Below are 19,343 nucleotides of genomic sequence, written 5' to 3'. Positions count from 1 at the left end.
CCCCAACTCCACACAGCCAGAGTCATGCATAACTTAAAAACTTTTGCTAGTGTGCACATACACATTCACAACAATGCGTTTTCAATTTGGAGAGTTAATTCTAAATAATATATTTTCAAGTCTTTATAATCAATAGCTTTAGGTAACAAGGAAACACCATTGGATGGCTTCACATGGTCATCAAAGGCTCTGTGACAAATCTACCTTCATCCCTTCCACGCTACCCAGTAGTCCAGGGGAAACATGTGAGCTGGACAAAAAGCATTTTTGTTACACCTACAACTGTCACTTTCTGGATCAATCACATCACATGCTCCTTTGTTCTTAGAAAATAAGAGAACTGGACTAGAAAATCTTCTCCTGGACTAATATTTGACCCTAAAAGGATACTTCAAAGCGAAAGCTAAATTTATGAAAATTTTAAATTTGTCTTCAAAGATCAGTCACAGCATTACTGCCATGTACACATGCTGAGTCCTCCTCGGGGAGAAAAAACAAAAACCTCCCAAATTATGAACTCCACCTTCAAACATTCCAACAAATATTTTAAACAAAGAAGTCAGGGCTTCCCTGGTGGCGCAGTGGTTGAGAGTCCGCCTGCCGATGCAGGGGACAAGGGTTCGAGCCCTGCTCTGGGAAGATCCCACATGCCACGGAGCAACTAGGCCCGTGAGCCACAACTGCTGAGCCTGCACGTCTGGAGCCTGTGCTCCGCAACAAGAGAGGCTGCAATAGTGAGAGGCCCGCGCACCGCGATGAAGAGTGGCCCCCGCTTGCCACAGCTGGAGAAAGCCCTCACACAGAAGCGAAGACCCAACACAGCCATAAATAAATAAATTAATTAATTAAAAAAAAAGTCAAATACAGAATTCAGACCATGCAACAATGTCTTTTATTATGTATGGGTTTTTAAAATTATTTCTGCAATCTCTCCATACACAGGCAAAAAAAGTATTATTTTGCGTATTGGAACTTGCAGACCTGATCGCTGCATAGAGAAGGGAAAATTATCCCTACAACATGCTTACCCAGGAGGCCAATTCATCTGCCAACCTCCAAGAACACGGAGATGAACATGACAGACAGACTGTCCCCCATCTGAACCTTCATTCACCACCACTCGACAACGCTTCTTCAGGCCCAGATCAGCAGCACATTTCTTGCCAAAAATCATTAAATGTCCAAGAAGACTTTCATCGTCATCTTCTGCCGAAGAAATCTGGGATATATGTTTCTTGGGTATCACCAGAAAATGTGTTGGTGCTCGAGGGGAAATGTCGTGGAAAGCAAGACACTGGTCATCCTCATAAATGATTCTGGCTGGGATTTCCTTACAAATGATCTTCCCGAAGATCGTGTTGCCACCAGGCCGGGCGGCCTGAGCCTTATTCATCTGCCATCTCGGCCTCCCTCCCGCGTGGCCGGCTGGGGAGAAGCTGGTCCTGGCTTTTGATTGAACTTTTCACTTGTCCCCTGGCCTCCGATGGCTCTCTCCCAAGGCACTTCTGAGGATGATTAGAAACTGTTTTCATTCTCAGAGGGGCATCCCTGGAAGTGCATTGTGAGAGCACAGCAAGGTGATCGGAAGCCGGAAAGCGGTCTTGTGTGTTGCCCGACTCCGGTGCACCTTTACTTGGCACTGAATCATGGGTTCCTGGTCCCTCCATCTGAACCACCTCCACGAGTGTTTCCAGACTTGCTGGTGTGAACTGGTACCTCTCCCCTTCCCACCTCCATCTCTTCCCCTCCTGGGCACAAACCCTGCTCAGACTAAGTGGTCTGAATTCATGACTCTTGTTACTACAGCTCCTGGCAAGCTGGCCATTTCTCTCTCTGTGCCCCTTTTGGTTTTTTAACTATCTCTGTACTGCCTCCCTTCTGTCTCTGTGCTGCGGTGCTACATTCCAGACGGTAAATCTTTTAAAACATAATAAAAGCCTCTTTTGATTCTTTCATTTGCTCGGTGTGGTGCTAGACGAATTCAACATCCTGATATTCAGAGATTATATTTTTCCCATTACTAAGTGTTGGTGATATATATATATTTATTTATTTTTGGCCGCATTGGGTCTTCCTTGCTGCGTGCGGGCTTTCTCTAGTTGCAGTGAGCGGGGGCTACTCTTCGTTGTGGTGCGCGGGCTTCTCACTGTGGTGGCTTCTCTTGTTGCGGAGCACGGGGTCTAGGCGCACGGGCTTAGTTGCTCCGCGGCATGTGGGATCTTGCCGGACAAGGGCTTGAACCCACGTCCCCTGCAGTGGCAGGCGGATTCCTAACCACTGCGCCACCAGGGAAGTCCCAAGTGTTGGTAATATATAAGTTCAACGCCGGATCAAACCTTCCAAGTTCTATTTTAAAAATTATATCTCAAATTGAATGGGACATCTTTTATCAAACACAGTAAGCACATCATCTCCTTAGCTAATTGGGTCTTGGAGGATAAACCATCGACCTCCCCTGCCTGACAGCCTTGCCGATATTTGAAGACAGTACTTCCAAGCCCAGATCACCGTACACTGCTCTTACGGAGCCTTCCTCAAGTCCCGGGCAGGGTTCCCATCTCTCCCCTGGGAACTCACCCTGCTCTTGCCTCCCATCTCCGTAACAGCCAGCAAGACTGGATTGTAAGTTATCTGTTTACTGTCTGTCGCCACAGTAGCGACTCTGTGGCCAGGCAGCAATGAATCCAGCTCAGCAGCCCCATGAGATTGCCGGGCACATATTAGGATCAATAAATGTTAGTTAAGTAAATATCCCGATGCATTTAGATACTTAAACGACAGTTTCCAGGAGATGATGCTTTACGTGAAATGTTTTTCCATTTGGCCCGAGGCGGCACCATTCAGTGTGTAAAAGGAGCCATTCCCTTCCTGCTTCTCCCACTAGGTGCCCTCTCTACCTGGGGCTTTGCAAAGACAAAGGCACAGATACGGGTGGATTCCACCCTCCGCGAGGTCATGGGAAGCTGCTCCCACCACCACGGAAGACGCAGAACTTCTTCACCTCAGTGACACGGCTTGTAACGTTTCCTCCATCACCCTGTGCCTGTCCCCGCACTCGCTTTTTGAAACCAGGGAGTATCTTATGTTGGGCTCTTTCCTAAGGGTTAGAGGTGAACCAACTGTCAACAGACAACCAACCGTCTTTCTTCCAAAGCAGCGAAGAGAGGGTCACAGGCCCATCAGCAAAGCTGAAATATGGTCAAGCAGGACTTGTGAACAAAAGGCGTTTAGGCAGCCACAGGGTCCACTCAGTATAGACTATGGTGGGGGACGGGGCGAGAACCGGGTATCTTTCTGAAAACCCTCAGAAAGCAGCCACACTGAAGTGCAGTTGGCGAAGTAAAATCCGTGAACCCGTGAATTATAACCAACCATCAACGCCTGCTAAAACAAAAACGGTGAGGCTGGAATGACAAAGGAAGGGCGCAGGGTAGTGGCTGGTCTTCAAGGCAGGAGGAAGGAGCAGCCGGTGTACGAACTGTCTGCACGCACCACTCTGACCGGCCGATGCGCACACCCGTGCACCTTGTCAGAAATCACCTTTGGGAGAGAAAGGTGACCCGGAGCCCATGACAGCCTTTATGAAAACACCCAAGGCCATCCAGCTCCATCCAACTCCACCCAACTCCACTGCTCTGATCCCTCATTCACTACAGAAATTCCCCATTTGAATTTGCTTTCTCCTGGAGATTTCTCCCGGAACTTGCTAGTTTGATGACGTGCATATCCTATGAACTCACAGGGCATGCCTCTCATTATGATTTAATAAATGGACACTCTAATTGTGTGTGTTGTTTTTTAATCTCTTTGGAGTCTGGCTAGTGTGAATCAGCTCACTGGGATCACCTGAGCAAGATGAAGCAACAGATCTGATTTCGTTTCTAAACGTCTAAAGCCAAAGTTCAGACCATGAACCCATGGTGGCCGGAATGCGGCTACGTGTCCCACGTTGCTGTAGCATATGAATGTAAGATGACTGCTGCCTGCTGACAACGCCAGTTCATTATTCCTGTTAGTGTTAACCACCCTCATACTGAGAGTACTAGTAACAACCATCACAATACCCCGGGCTTGGATGTTCACTGGGGTTCAGTAATTATGATGCATTCTCTCCTGCTGAAGCTTGGGTTCATGCCGCCTCCCTGGGACATATGTATCCATAAAGAGGCAGCTGTCAGTGGTTCAAAGAATGGTGACTACTTTGGTGACGAGCATCTATTGTCTCAGAAAATGGATGTAGCATGTGGGTTAAGCATTCTTAGTTCCATTCTTACAAAGCGAATTATGCTCTGGACCTTGGCCAATTTAGTTCTGTGACCTAGTTTAGAAAACTGAACCATGTAGGAGGCCAGTCAGAAAGTAAGGCTGTGACCAAAAGTATTTGCCTGGGATTTCCTCTAGGCAGAGAGGTCACAGGTCACAGCACGGGTAAGTACCCTCACCACCCACGGGAAGTCCACCCTAACCGTCCAGGCTGCCCTAACGCCCTAATCTCCTTAAGAGCTCAGTGTTTATACCAGCAAACACTCACCATGTTTCTCCACAACATGCTGTATCCCTGGGCAGAATGTAGGCAAGTGATCATTCAACAATCTCCTTGAATTTGTCAGTAGAAAGGCAGCCTACACGGAATCACAAGATCGAGTTTGGACAACGAGATGCTGATTCTCATCTTGAGTGGGGAACTTCATTGCCTTGGAACTTGGGCTACCTTGGCTGAGCCAACCTCATCAGCCTGGACACCAGCACATTCATCACGGTGTCCAGCCCACTCCATCCTCAATCCTTCCCAGCAGCTTCGGCTACTCAGGCAAAGATGTGTTCTGCATGCCCTGATCCCCAAAGGAAGATTCCTGGGCAGGGTAAGGACCTATCAAAAGGGTTTTAAAAACATGAGTCTCCTTGTTAGGAAAAGATATCTCTCCTGCCAAATGATGGATGACAGAAATGAGTGTGGAGATCCAAAGAGAACCATTTCATCAAGGACCTGCACTGACAAAATGAAGAATGTTTGCATAGCGCACGGAGAGGAGAAATGCGGTGTCTGTCACAGCCACCGTTGCTGCAACCTGATATCTCGGTGTGACAGGCTTACCAAAGGAAAATAATACCGCTGCACCCCCCAGATGGCAGAGACCAATCTCTTTCCCATTACAGGTGATGTGAAGAATGAGGGGCTCTGCACGGATCCCCAGGGGATAGCCGGCTTCCCCTGTGTGCTTCCTATTGGTCACGACCCACTCAGCAGCCTTCCTCACCAGTCTTCAGATCCAGGATGGGATGGGAAGACCGGGCACAGAGAATCCGTGGGAAGTAGCCAGAGTCTGAGGCTGAGGTCCACGAGTTCTAGCTTCTGACACTAGTTCAACCTGGAGCCAGCCTTGTGCTTCTCTGCTTATGTTAGACTTTTCCAACCTTCTAGACATCACTGGAATAGTGGTGCCCCCTTCCTGAATACTCCCATCCTCCTCAATGGTGGCTTCATCCTAGAAGCTCCTAGAGCTGTACACAAGCCTTGTTGTCACTCAGTCTACTTCGGAAACTACTTGTCCCGCCGTATACATCGTTAGTACTCTGATGAGAGGCATCATGTCTTTGTCATCTTGATTATCTTTAGCACCTACTGCAGTACCTGGAATAGAGAATGTACTCAAGAAATGCCAGCTGTTGACACTGATAATGGATGATTTTTCTTTTTTCTCTTTGGTTGCACCGTGCAGCATGTGGAACTTCCCCAACCAGGGATCGAACCTGTGCCCCCTGCAGTGGAAGCGTGGGGTCTTAACCACTGGACCGCCAGGGAAGTCCAATGATAATGATGAATTTGAGACCAGTGGTTCTCCAGGCATAGACCTATTATGTAGCAATTTATATCTAGGATTTGGCCTTTCCCTCATAAGGATCTGAACATCTTGGAAGGTACAAATGAGACGTCCAAAGTCCATTCATTCTCTGCTTGAGACTCTCGGAGCTCTGGAAGGCACCAAGGAAGACAAAAACCCAGGCTGCCATTTTGAAATCTGACACAATCATGAAATCAACCTGAGACTCATCCCTGGGGTAAAGCTACTGGTGACCAGGTAACCGTCAAGTTTATGCTTATCAAGTTTGTACTTAAAATAGAAACAAAGAAATACAGTATTTCTTTGCTTGATGCTCTACATGACCCCAACCAAATATTGTATTGTACACTGCAATGATAAGGATTTGGATGTCCTACTGCTCAGATCATACCCAGATTTATATCTCCACACATGCTTATTTACACTAGTCAGTGGGTATCCCAAAGGCGTCTCAAGTTCAACATGCCCAAAACGAAATTCTTGATCTCACCTACCCCCTAAATTTGTTCCTACACCACTCTCCTAGCCATCTGCCCCAAACTTGGGTTTATCCTTGAAACATCCCTCTCCTTCATTCTTCACATCCGAAGTATATCTACCACTCCTCCTCCATCCCTGCCCCACTGGTAGAAGCAACCATTACCACTCATCTGACCTAAGCCTGTGAACCAGTCTCCACACTCCACTTCTGCTCTGTCCAATCCCTTGTTCACAGAGTAGCCAGTATAACACTCGAGTGAAAATGAGATTACGTCACACCTCTGGTCAACCCTTCTTTGGCTTCCCACTACACTTGGGTTAAAACCTAAGCTTTCTTCCAGGTCTCTCCTCCCTCTGGCTCTTGCTGATATCCTCCTGTCTTGATACTCTAACCATGTTGGCCTTCTGACATTTTCCTACCTATGGGCCATGGCGGACATGGTTCGTTACCTACTGCAAATCCAATTCCTGCCTTCTTCCTCACTAGCAGCACTGTGATTTCATTCAAGGGTGCACTGCACTGTCATACGAACGTTTGATATTGTTATTATAAAGTGGGTGCCATGCCCAACCTGAAGCATCCATGTTTTAAGGGGAATTTGCTGTAATACTTTCACTAAGCTTCGGTCAACCAAACCATTTACTATGGACTGACTTCTGTAATCCAAATTCATATGCTGAAACCCTACCCCCCCAACATGATGGTGTTTGGAGATGCTCCTTTGAGAGGTAATTAGGTTTAGATGAGGTCATGGGGCTGGGGCCCTCATGATGGAATTAGTTCCCTTATAAGAAGAGATACCAGAGAGCTTTCTCTCTCTGTCTCTCTCTCTACCATGTGAGGACACAGCAAGAAGGTGGCCATCTGCAAGCCAGGAAGAGGGTTCTCACCAAGAACCAAACCAGCTGGCACCCTGACCTTGGACTTCCAGCCTCCAGAACTGTGAGAAATAAATGTCAGTTAGTTAAGCCACCCAGTCTGTGGTATTTTGTTAGAGCAGCAGGAGCTGACTAAGACACCACTGCTTGGTTTTAAACTGCTTATCCCAATAATGCAGTACACACCTCCTCATAGGTGTACTGATATATCATACCCCGATGCCAAGACTTCAGGGAGATAATTATATACACAATTATAGAATACAAAGGGAATCTATAGACATTAGTGCAGATCAGAGCAGTGGTTCAAGATTCAGGACAGACGTAATGGAACAAATAAGCAGAAGGCCAGATAAGGGCTATTTTGTTTTGCTTAGCCCCATGGAAGATTTCTGTAGATAACACCCGCTTTGGTGCTTTGCTAGAAGGGGACTGGCTTATCATTCATTTCTCTAAGTCTTTCACAGTCCAGTTGGGTGAGGATAAGAATTTTAGTCGAGGGTTTAGGGAGCCAGGTAAATAACACAGGGCCCATGGCAAGTATCTGCTCACCCAGGACCCTCCAATATGGTATGCAAAATTGTGTGAGCGTGAATCTATTAGGGAAGAGGGTCCACAGCTTTCATTAGATTCTCAAAAGGGTCTGTAACCCACCTCCCCCCACAAAAAGGATGAAACCACTGCAGAAGATGGCCAACGTAACTTGGAACTGAAAGCATTCTCTAGGTGCAGTGTGTTAGTTTTGCAGCTCAGATGAACCTGGCTTTCACCTAATTCCATAAGTGGGAGCCCTATAGGCCAAATATATTATAATGGATAAATTCTCCTGTGATAATGACAAGAATCTACAGGCGCTGTCAGCTAAATCCTCACTCAACTGTAAATGCTGCCCAGTTGAATGTATGCTGTAGAAAGACCATTTGCCTCTCAAATAATGAGACAAAGCCAATACAGGGGGGACGTTTCCAGCATTCCCTGAGGATGCCACTGTCAGACCTTTCTCCCATCACAATCCCTCATAGCCTTTTTTTTTTTTTAACATCTTTATTGGAGTATAATCGCTTTACAATGGTGTGTTAGTTTCTGCTTTATAACAAAGTGAATCAGTTATACATATACATATGTTCCCATATCTCTTCCCTCTTGCATCTCCCTCCCTCCCACCCTCCCTATCCCATCCCTCCAGGCGGTCACAAAGCACTGAGCTGATCTCCCTGTGCTATGAGGCTGCTTCCCACTAGCTATCTGTTTTACGTTTGGTAGTGTATATACGTCCACGCCTCTCTCTTGCTTTGTCACAGCTTACCCTTCCCCCTCCCCATATCCTCAAGTCCATTCTCTAGTAGGTCTGTGTCTTTATTCCTGTCATACCCCTAGGTTCTTCATGACATTTTTTTTTTCTTAAATTCCATAATATGTGTTAGCATACGGTATTTGTCTTTCTCTTTCTGACTTACTTCACTCTGTATGACAGACTCTAGGTCTATCCACCTCATTACAAACAGCTCAATTTCGTTTCTTTTTATGGCTGAGAAATATTCCATTGTATATATGTGCCACATCTTCTTTATCCATTCATCCGATGCTGGACACTTAGGTTGTTTCCATCTCCGGGCTATTGTAAATAGAGCTGCAATGAACATTTTGGTACATGATTCTTTTTGAATTATGGTTTTCTCAGGGTATATGCCCAGTAGCGGGATTGCTGGGTCATATGGTAGTTCTATTTGTAGTTTCTTAAGGAACCTCCATACTGTTCTCCATAGTGGCTGTACCAATTCACATTCCCCCAGCAGTGCAAGAGTGTTCCCTTTTCTCCACACCCTCTCCAGCATTTATTGTTCCTAGATTTTTTGATGATGGCCATTCTGACTGGTGTGAAATGGTATCTCATTGTAGTTTTGATTTGCATTTCTCTAATGATTAATGATGTTGAGCATCCTTTCATGTGTTTGTTGGCAGTCTGTACATCTTCTTCGGAGAAATGTCTATTTAGGTCTTCTGCCCATTTTTGCATTGGGTTGTTTGTTTTTTTGTTATTGAGCTGCATGAGCTGCTTGTAAATTTTGGAGATTAATCCTTTGTCAGTTGCTTCATTTGCAAATATCTTCTCCCATTCTGAGGGTTGTCTTTTGGTCTTATTTATGGTTTCCTTTGCTGTGCAAAAGCTTTGAAGTTTCATTAGGTCCCATTTGTTTATTTTTGTTTTTATTTCCATTTCTTTAGGAGGTGGGTCAAAAAGGATATTGCTGTGATTTATGCCATAGAGTGTTCTGCCTATGTTTTCCTCTAAAAGTTTGATAGTTTCTGGCATTACATTTAGGTCTTTAATCCATTTTGAGCTTATTTTTGTGTATGGTGTTAGGGAGTGATCTAATCTCATACTTTTACATGTACCTGTCCAGTTTTCCCAGCACCACTTATTGAAGAGGCTGTCCTTTCTCCACTGTACATTCCTGCCTCCTTTATCAAAGATAAGGTGACCATATGTGCGTGGGTTTATCTCTGGGCTTTCTATCCTGTTCCATTGATCTATCTTTCTGTTTCTGTGCCAGTACCATACTGTCTTGATTACTGTAGCTTTGTAGTATTGTCTGAAGTCAGGGAGCCTGATTCCTCCAGGTCCGGTTTTCGTTCTCAAGATTGCTTTGGCTATTCGGGGTCTTTTGTATTTCCATACACATTGTGAAATTTTTTGTTCTAGTTCTGTGAAAAATGCCAGTGGTAGTTTGATAGGGATTGCATTGAATCTGTAGATTGCTTTGGGTAGTAGAGTCATTTTCACAATGTTGATTCTTCCAATCCAAGAACATGGTATATCTCTCCATCTATTTGTATTATGTTTAATTTCTTTCATCAGTGTCTTATAATTTTCTGCATACAGGTCTTTTGTCTCCTTAGGTAGGTTTATTCCTAGATATTTTATTCTTTTTGTTGCAATGGTAAATGGGAGTGTTTCCTTAATTTCACTTTCAGATTTTTCATCATTAGTGTATAGGAATGCCAGAGATTTCTGTGCATTAATTTTGTATCCTGCTACTTTACCAAATTCATTGATTAGCTCTAGTAGTTTTCTGGAAGCATCTTTAGGATTCTCTATGTATAGTATCATGTCATCTGCAAACAGTGACAGTTTTACTTCTTCCTTTCCGATTTGGATTCCTTTTATTTCCTTTTCTTCTCTGATTGCTGTGGCTAAAACTTCCAAAACTATGTTGAATAAGAGAGGTGAGAGTGGGCAACCTTGGCTTTTTCCTGATCTTAGTGGAAATGCTTTCAGTTTTTCACCATTGAGGATGATGTTGGCAGTAGGTTAGTCATATATGGCCTTTATTATGTTGAGGAAAGTTCCCTCATAGCCTTTTGTTCTGTGCAGTGGGCTCTGTCGGCAAGAAAACATTCCCCTCCTTGGGGATGCTAACGAGGAGAAATTCATTTCCGATCAATTTCAGAAACGCATTGGCCTTAAACCTATCCTGAAAGTATGCTCCATAGTAAGTGTTTGAAAATATGACTACAAAAAGAAATTGTAGCTTAAACAGTAACTTTACAGGGGACTTAAGCAAATCAAAACATAAAAACCAAAATTGATCATCTTAAAATAACTGCAACAAGCCTATGACCATGGCATTTCCTGGGTCATGGAGATAAGGCACCTGAGAAGAAATGAGGAATTCAAAGGCTAAATTTTGGGTTTTTATCACATTTTTCTTATTGTGACTTCTGTTGGACATGCCCTAATATTTTCATAGTGGTTTGTATCCCCAAAAAAGCCAAGGTGGTGCACGAAAAGATGCTCAATACATTACCAGCTGTAAGAGACATGCAAATCGAACCCACAACAAGTTACCACTTCACACCTCTTAGGACGGCCATTATGAAAAAATGGAAAATATGTGTTCGCAAAGATGTAGAGAAACTAGACCCTTGTGCATCACTGTTGGGAATGTAAAATGGTGGTGTTGCTTTGGAAAACATGATGGCAGCTCCTCAAGTAGTTAAACATAGAATGACCATATGATCCAGCAATTCCACTTCTGAGTATACACCCCAAAGCATTGAAAGCAGGACTCGAACAGATATTTGCACACCTGTGTTCGTAACAGCCTTATTCACAACAGCCAAAAGGTGGAAACAACCCAAGTGTCCATTGATGGATGAATGGATAAACAAAATGTAGTATATACACACAAGGGAATAATTCAGCCTCAAGAAAGAATGAAATTCTGACACATACTAACTATAACATAGATGAACCCTGAGGACACTATGCTAAGCGGAAAAAGAAAACAGACAAAAAAGAACAAATACCTTATGATTCCACTTCCATGAGATACCTAGAGAAGGCAAATTCATAGAGACAGAAAGCAGAATGGTGGTTGCCAGGGGCTCGGGGGAAACGAATGGGAGTTAGTATTTAGTGAGTTTCAGTTTGGGAAGATGAAAAAGTTCTGGAGATGGTGGTGGTGATGGTTGTGCCACACTATGAATGTGCTTGATGCCACTGAATTGTACTCTTAAAAATGGTTAAGGAACTTCCCTGGTGGTGCAGTGGTTAAGAATCCGCCTGCCAAGGCAGGGGACTCGGGTTCGATCCCTGGTCCAGGAAGATCCCACATGCCGCGGAGCAACTAAGCTCGTGCACCACAACTACCGGGCCTGTGCTCTAGAGCCCGTGCTCTGCAACAAGAGAAGCCACCACAACGAGAAGCCCGCGCATTGCAACGAAGAGTAGCCCCTGCTCGCTGCAACTAGAGAAAGCCTGCACGCAGCAATGAAGACCCAACGCGGCCAAAAAAAAAAAAAAAAAGGTTAAAATGGTGTACAAAATTAAACGTATATTTTGTCACAATTATTTTTAAAAAAAAGGAAAAAAGAAGCCGAGGTGGCAAGCCATACTTACAAGATATAGGCAATCACCCCAATGGACCAGCAGTCGACAGCTTTGCTGTAGGGTTTCTGTGCGAGGACCTCGGGAGCTGTGAAACAACAAAGCAGAGACACAAGCCTGACAATTTAAATGATTAAGACATAAGGCGGGTTTTAGGTGTTATTTGCTTTTTGCTCTTTTTGTCTGCTACTTGGGCTGAACTTTCTGTGATTCTAGAAACTGAGTAGGCAGACACAATCTGATATATTTGTTGGCTTTTGTAACTAGACAAAAGGGGAGCATTTGTGTGTGTGTACAACTGGAGGTTATCAATCAATCAATACATACTTGATAGGAGGTATTTTATGTCGGTGCTGGGCTAAGCTCTATAGCTCAGACCAGACTGACAGAGAGGAGAGAATACTCAGTCTGGGGCCTGGGGTGTGATTCACCTCAAATCAGCTCAAGGAAGCATTTCTGGCCCCTGTGTAGGGCCTTTCTAGGTGCTGTGGGGACAGGCAGGTGAAGCCCCTTCCCCCTGCCTTCATGGGGCTTAAGTCAAGTTCAGACCTAAAACCTTCTCTCCATGTCCTGCCTCAGGCCTGCTCCTGATTCCTTCTCTAAGGTTTTGGGCGTGTTATCTGTCACTGTACTGCCAGTCTGTTTTCTCATCTGTGAAACAGGAAAAATGCTATTGAATCTCACTTCCTTGGTTCTAACCCACTCTTCATCGCGCATCACCAGTCCAGGGCCTTGGCTTATTTTGTACTATTCCCATACTTCCTGTTCCGGGCCGTGGCTACTGCCCAGTGTTGGATACCCACCCAGTGTCTGGCACTCAGCAGGGTCTGCCATACATATTTGTGCAAAGAGTAAATAAACACAGGAAAGGAAGTAAACCTTCCTCACAAGGATAACCTCCTTTTTATGCAAATACATCTGATTGAAGTGTCTAGGATAAACTTTGCAGAAAGTTTAAGAAGGTAGAGAAAGTAAAAAGAGCTCTAGCTTACAAGGCACTTGTCAGGCTAAGCTGTGTGTTCTGTGCGTTGGGGATGCATTAACTCACCACAACCTTTCTTGGTGGGGAAGAGCTTAGTTATTATTATCCTTCTTCCCAAGCTACAGGTGAGGGTGCACGGGGACTCAGAGATCAAGCCACTTATCCCCAGGATCCAGCTGCCAAGAGGCCTCTACACCAACGTAGTCTAACCCGAATTAAGTGCCTGTGTGATCCGGGTCTCGTCCTCGTCATTCATAGACATTCTCTACTGTAATCCCTTCAACAACTCTGCCAATTAGCCATTATCTGCCCCTGATCCATAAAGAAAATGAGCCTCAGAGATGTTCCTTTTCTGACGCCACATAGGAGATATAGACCAGTTGGGATCTGAACACAATTCAATCTCACCCTTGTCCCAGCTCTTTCCACTGGAATCTACTGACTGTCAAGGTGAGTCTTTCTTCCGTCTCTAAGCAAAGTCCTTTTGTAGAAAAATGAACAGGGAAACCCTCTCATCCTGTTGCAGATAAGCACCTTCCTGAGCAAGAAGAGGGAAGGACACAAACTTGCTGGATGTTTCTGGTTATGATGGTAAGAAATACAACCCACAGAGAATCCTCAAATCTAATTAGGTTTCAGCCTCAATTCCTCCAAACTTCTGATCAGACTTTTTTTTAAATTTAATAAGAGCTAAATAAATACGTTTGTACGGCTTTGCTGCGTTTACCCTCAATGCAGTAGCAGAAGCAGAGAGCGCTACAAAGTTGGGGAACTCGCAGACTGGAGAAGCGGCCCTTAGCTAATGGGGAGTGACCGAATCCATCCTCCCTCTTCCCCAGAACTGCTAAGAGCCTGTTTCTCAGATGCTTCTATTATGGCAACTGACAAAAGGGAGCCATTGCCCACAGCCAACGTCCTGCTGATCTAGGAGGACGGTGCTCTCAGAGCTGATGCTTTGGGCTGACAGCCACACGAGCACAGGTGGCGGGAGGGGACTGGTTCTGCAACGAGCATGTTTCTGAGCCTCCAGGGCCATCCTCGTAGCCTGATGGAAAGTTCAAGAGAGGCAGAAAAGGCTCGCAGAGCTACATCGGACCCGGCCCCTCCTCCCGGCACAGCTGACAGCAGGCATCAGGAGCGCCGCATCAAGCAGGTGGGCAGAGGCCCTGGCTTCCATGTCACGGGGTCTGCAGGGCTCTTCAGAGAGCTGGCGAGACAGCCTGGCCCAAACGCTCCACGAAACCAGATGTCAACTGACGAGGGGATAAGACCCGGCCCCTAGAAAGCAGGGTTGACTCCTAGGAAGAGCTAGCCCTCTGTGTTCTCCTGACCACCTCTGTGGATGGGGCAGGAAGGATTCTTAAAAGAACAAATCCTCCTCCTCGTCATCATCTGTTAGAAAACAGCAAGCGGGCTTCCCTGGTGGCGCAGTGGTTGGGAGTCCGCCTGCCGGTGCAGGGGACACGGGTTCGTGCCCCGGTCCGGGAGGATCCCACATGCCGCGGAGCGGCTGGGCCCGTGAGCCATGGCCGCTGAGCCTGCGCTCCGCAACGGGAGAGGCCACAGCAGTGAGAGGCCCACGTACCGCAAAAAAAAAAAAAAGAAAGAAAAGAAAACAGCAAGTACTGGCCACCATCCACTGTTCAGCAAACAAAGGAATAAAGAACACGGTTCCGCTCCTGAAATCCACACACCTGGCGGCACGTGCACATCAGGCCCTTTGCCTGCAGTCTGGCAAATGCTCCAGGGCTCTGGAGAATCGGGCAGTGCACTGCAGAGACTTGAAAAGCAAGCGGCTGATTTTTATGCAAGTCGGAGCTTGGATGTTACTTGGGACGTTTAGATTCTTGAAACCACAGATGACACAAATTTCTTAAAATATGAGATTTTTGTTTAACTAGTAAACTTTATAACATCAAGTATATGCTTTTGTATAAAAAGACTTCTGATTTAGATCAACAGTATGGATGTTAGGGAAAAGTTCTAAATGATTAACAAATACCAGGGTATCTACATTGGTGGTGGAACTCTATGTGCTTGTGCCAAACATGTCTTGTCCTCTTTGGTGTTGTGTCTTATCTGGGTCACAGCAACTGCAATGAAATATACACATTTTTTTTTTTTTTTTTGCAGTACACGGGCCTCTCACTGCCGTGGCCTCTCCCGTTGCGGAGCACAGGCTCCGGACGCGCAGGCTCAGCGGCCATGGCTCACGGGCCCAGTCGCTCCGCGGCATGTGGGATCTTCCCGGACCGGGGCACGAACCCGTGTCCCCTGCATCGGCAGGCGGACTCTCAACTACTGCGCCACCAGGGAAGCCCCGAAATATACACATTTTTAACCAATTGGTGGCAGGTGAACCATTTGCCCTCTGGTGAGGTCCTTAATTGCACTTGAACCCAATCCAGAGAGTGAAGCCAGAAGTGTAACGTCATGATAAAAAAGACAAAGCAAACTGATTTGGAAATAAAATTCTCACCAACTTAAAATATTTTAAACTTGTACGATGGCACACACGTGAATGGCTTCAATTCTATTTTCCTTTGTGATATGATTCCTGGAAACAAATGTTCTTTGGGACACTGTTTGAACAAGCCCACCTAGCTTTAAATAGCTAACTTGTCATCTCATAGTAATTCTTGAAAAAAATAAATTCTCAGACAATATTCAAAACCCTCCTGACAATTTGATATGGTGAACAAATCATGAACCCCTGAGGTCAGGTGGGATATTTTCTCTCCCACTGTCCGTCTGCGTCCTGCAGTTGGCGCTATCGTTTTGCCAACCTGTTGTACTTATCTGGTTTTTGGTCCTCCTTCCATTCCCTTGATCCCTTTCAGCTGGAGTGCTGGGAGAATCCCCTTCTTTCTGATCTTTTCATAGACCCGTTTTCACTTTGAGAACCAGCCAAACTCCCTTGTGTTATCAATCTTATACCACTGGCAAGAATTCAGCTGTAATTCTAAAAAGTCACAGCATCCAACTTACAAACTTTGGGACGACAAATGAGCTCCCAGGCTGAGGAAGCCCAGATTTTCTCTCCTAATTGTACCCAGCATAATTCATGTGTCGTGGGAGGTTGGCAGTGACTCTGGCCAACCCCACACCTTCTAACAGAGGGAGGCTTTGAATCGAAATCACTTAATTGGAGCTATTGACAGAGAAAGCAGTCATTAAGAGGCACCGTGGCTTGTCGGTGATGCCATCAACCCCAGGCAGAGCAGGAAAGGGCTCAGTTTCCTGGCACAGCCATAGCAGAAGGGAAAGACTCCAGTGGGGTGGGCATACACGTTTCTCCAGTGCATTTCAAGGCCTGGGCCCTGGGGACTGTCAGTGGCTATCAGTGGCAGTAGAGAGACCCACCCACCCGGAAGTGCTGAAGGGACAGATCCAAGATAGGTGGCTGGTCCAACCTCCCGACTGCCTCTTAGGCTTGGCTGAAGTCAGCCTTTTAGGCCAGAAGGGAGTGGCATGATATATTTAAAGTGATGAAAGGGAAAAACCTACAACAAGAATACTCTCCCCAGCAAGGCTCTCATTCAGTTTCGACAGAGAAATCAAAAGCTTTTCAGGGGCTTCCCTTCCCTGGTGGCGCAGTGGTTGAGAGTCCGCCTGCCGATGCAGGGGAGACGGGTTCGTGCCCCGGTCCGGGAAGATCCCACGTGCCACGGAGCGGCTGGGCCCGTGAGCCATGGCCGCTGAGCCTGCGCGTCCGGAGCCTGTGCTCCGTGAGAGGCCCGCGAACCGCAAAAAAAAAAAAAAAAAAAGCTTTTCAGACAAGCAAAGGCTAAGAGAATTCGGCACCACCAAACCAGCTTTACAACAAATGCTAAAGGAATTTCTCTAGGCGTGAAATACAAGAGAAGAAAAAGACCTACAAAAACAAACCAGAAACAATTAAGAAAATGGCAGTAGAGACATACATATCGACAATTACCTTAAATATAAATGGATTAAATGCTCCAACTAAAAGACACAGATTGGCTGAATGGACACAAAAACAACACCCATATATATGCTGTCTACAAGAGCCCCACTTCAAACCTAGGGACACATACAGATTGAAAGTGAGGGATGGAAAAAGATACTCCATGCAAATGGAAATCAAAAGAAAGCTGGGGTAGCAATACTCATATCAGACAAAATAGACTTTAAAATAAACACTGTTACAAGAGACAAGGAAGGACACTATATAATGATCAAGGGATCAATCCAAGAAGACATAACAATTGTAAATATGCATGCATTCAACATAGGAGCACCTCAAGGCAAATGCTAAGAGCCACAATAGAGGTGGAGAGAACAGGGGTGGGGTGGACGCAGCTCCACCTGGGTGACATGCGTTGGGCCATGACAGTTGGGTTCCCAGGTCTATTCATCAAAACCCTGTAACACACTAGCCTCTGGTAGGCTCCTACTATACCTTATCCATCCCTTTACTGCTGTGTGAATCACACTGTCAAGGTCCAGACTTCATGCTGCTGGAGAACATCTCTAGACTGTATTTTCAGGGCTTAGTACATTCTGGTAGTTCACCAAATGGTGATGCAACTGAACCCAACCTACTCAAAACACACGCCATTATTTCTATAAGAAAATGTTTTCCAAACGCCAGACAACTGATTTACAAATAAACTTAGCTGCCTCAAATATTTTTGGTGAGTACCTACAGGAACAAAAAAATGAGAGGGTCACAAATAAATTTTGGATTGCAAGCAACTGTCGTTTGGGAAGTCCCTGTATTAGGTACAAGTAAGATAAACTGCTGAATACATGCCCTGTTTCTGACATGAATCTGGGAGATAAAAGAACCAGAATTAGCCCTAATTCTCTGTGGGTGTCTGTCATTCACGTTGCTCTCCTTTTAAAAGCTTTTCTCAAAGGGATTTCAGAATTATTAGTTCTAGGGCTAAATGGCAGAAAGGATAGTCTGTTAAATGATCTCTCAGAACCTCCTTCCTGGTCAGATCTTGGGGACTATCAATTCAGGTTTTTTGAGGCTACTGCCGATAGAAACAGTATCCCATCAGCTTAATTTACACCAGTCAATAGAAGTGAGTTCCATATAAACCACACAGCCTCAGCAGAGCATCCCACGAGCTACTGGAGAGATCTGTGGACAGATGTTCCCTCCTCTGAGCCCCAGGCTTAACCCACGCTCTTTAGTGAAACAGTACGTTCAAAATTTAAAATAATTGAATTTACTGCTGTGAGACTCACTACCAACGCACTGTGGAAAATTCCACTTGGTGGGAAACGTCTTCTATAAACCGAGCTGTTTTATATTGATTCAGAGCAAGGTTTCCTGGTAAAGGGAAGGACTCCAGAGATTTCAGAAAGAAAAAAAACAGAATTTCAGAAACTTTTCATGTTGTTTTTAAAACAACTAAGTTGCCCATTTTCCTTACTGAAAGAGAGAGAGGAAAAAAAGGCTTAACCAAGTGGAATTGGAAACGAGGACAGTGGCTTGTGAAGGTGGGGGCCACAGTCACCAGTCCTCAGGCTCTCATAAAACAGAAAAGGAATTTTCCCATTTCCTGCGTCCAAGGATGTGCTAAGAACCGTCTCTGCAGAGAGCGGGGAGAATGTGATCTCATCGTGTTACCACGTTCATGTTCAAGGTGATCTGTTCCCCTCCACGGACGTTTGAGGACCACTCCTCTTCGTACTTCAAATATGACCCCTTCTACTGGGATAAGGGTGGGGACACAAGCAGGAGGGGCAGCCCTGGGTGGCAGGAGCAGCCCTTGATGCTGGAAAAGGAGAGCTTGTGGTCCAGAACCATGGTGGTGGTGTTTCTCCTTATTCAGTCATTTAATGGGCTGCATCCCACTTCAGGCACTGGCTTTATGGGTGACGAAAGCACACCTGGCCCCTGCCCTCACGGCACACCTGTTCTCCAGGGCACTGAGGGTAGACACAAGCCACAGACGTAGTGCCAGCCTCGGCCGCCCTCCTAAGGACGATGATCAGAGTCAGACAAGATCATGGCAAGATGGGAGAGGTGGTGTTGATTTTTAAGTTGAACTCAGTCAAAATCCAACCCTGAAAATACTGAACTTACTCTAAATAAAACTCAAAAATATCCAAGGAAAGAAAATATTACCTCCAATAGTCAAATGATGGGCAAGGTGCAAACAGAATGAGAAAGATACAGCCGGGGAAAGAAATCGCTGTGGCTAGTGGTGCTGTTAATAAACGTATATATATGCACGTTGTTCATGTTGTTTTCCAAGAATAAAGTAATAGGCGTAAAGATGAAAGAGTA

The 19,343-nt window shown here is 45.5% G+C and overlaps 1 protein-coding gene and 1 pseudogene across 2 annotated transcripts in view; both read right to left on the bottom strand.

Annotated features, from left to right (window-relative positions):
• The window catches only part of CAMK1D (calcium/calmodulin dependent protein kinase ID), a 417,170-nt gene that overhangs the window by 24,631 nt on the left and 373,196 nt on the right, over positions 1-19,343 (bottom strand). For both annotated transcript variants that reach the window (XM_033852368.2, XM_019933273.3), the window contains exon 6: positions 12,106-12,181. In XM_033852368.2, coding sequence (XP_033708259.1) covers positions 12,106-12,181 — 76 coding nt within the window. The remainder of the gene's footprint in view (positions 1-12,105; positions 12,182-19,343) is intronic.
• Positions 747-2,586, bottom strand: LOC101338288 (adenosine 5'-monophosphoramidase HINT1 pseudogene; annotated as a pseudogene).

Source organism: Tursiops truncatus, chromosome 2, assembly GCF_011762595.2.
Source record: "Tursiops truncatus isolate mTurTru1 chromosome 2, mTurTru1.mat.Y, whole genome shotgun sequence".
In the NCBI taxonomy this organism is placed as follows: domain Eukaryota; kingdom Metazoa; phylum Chordata; class Mammalia; order Artiodactyla; family Delphinidae; genus Tursiops; species Tursiops truncatus.
Note: the sequence above shows the minus strand (reverse complement) of the source record. Positions and strands in the feature narration are given on the sequence as shown.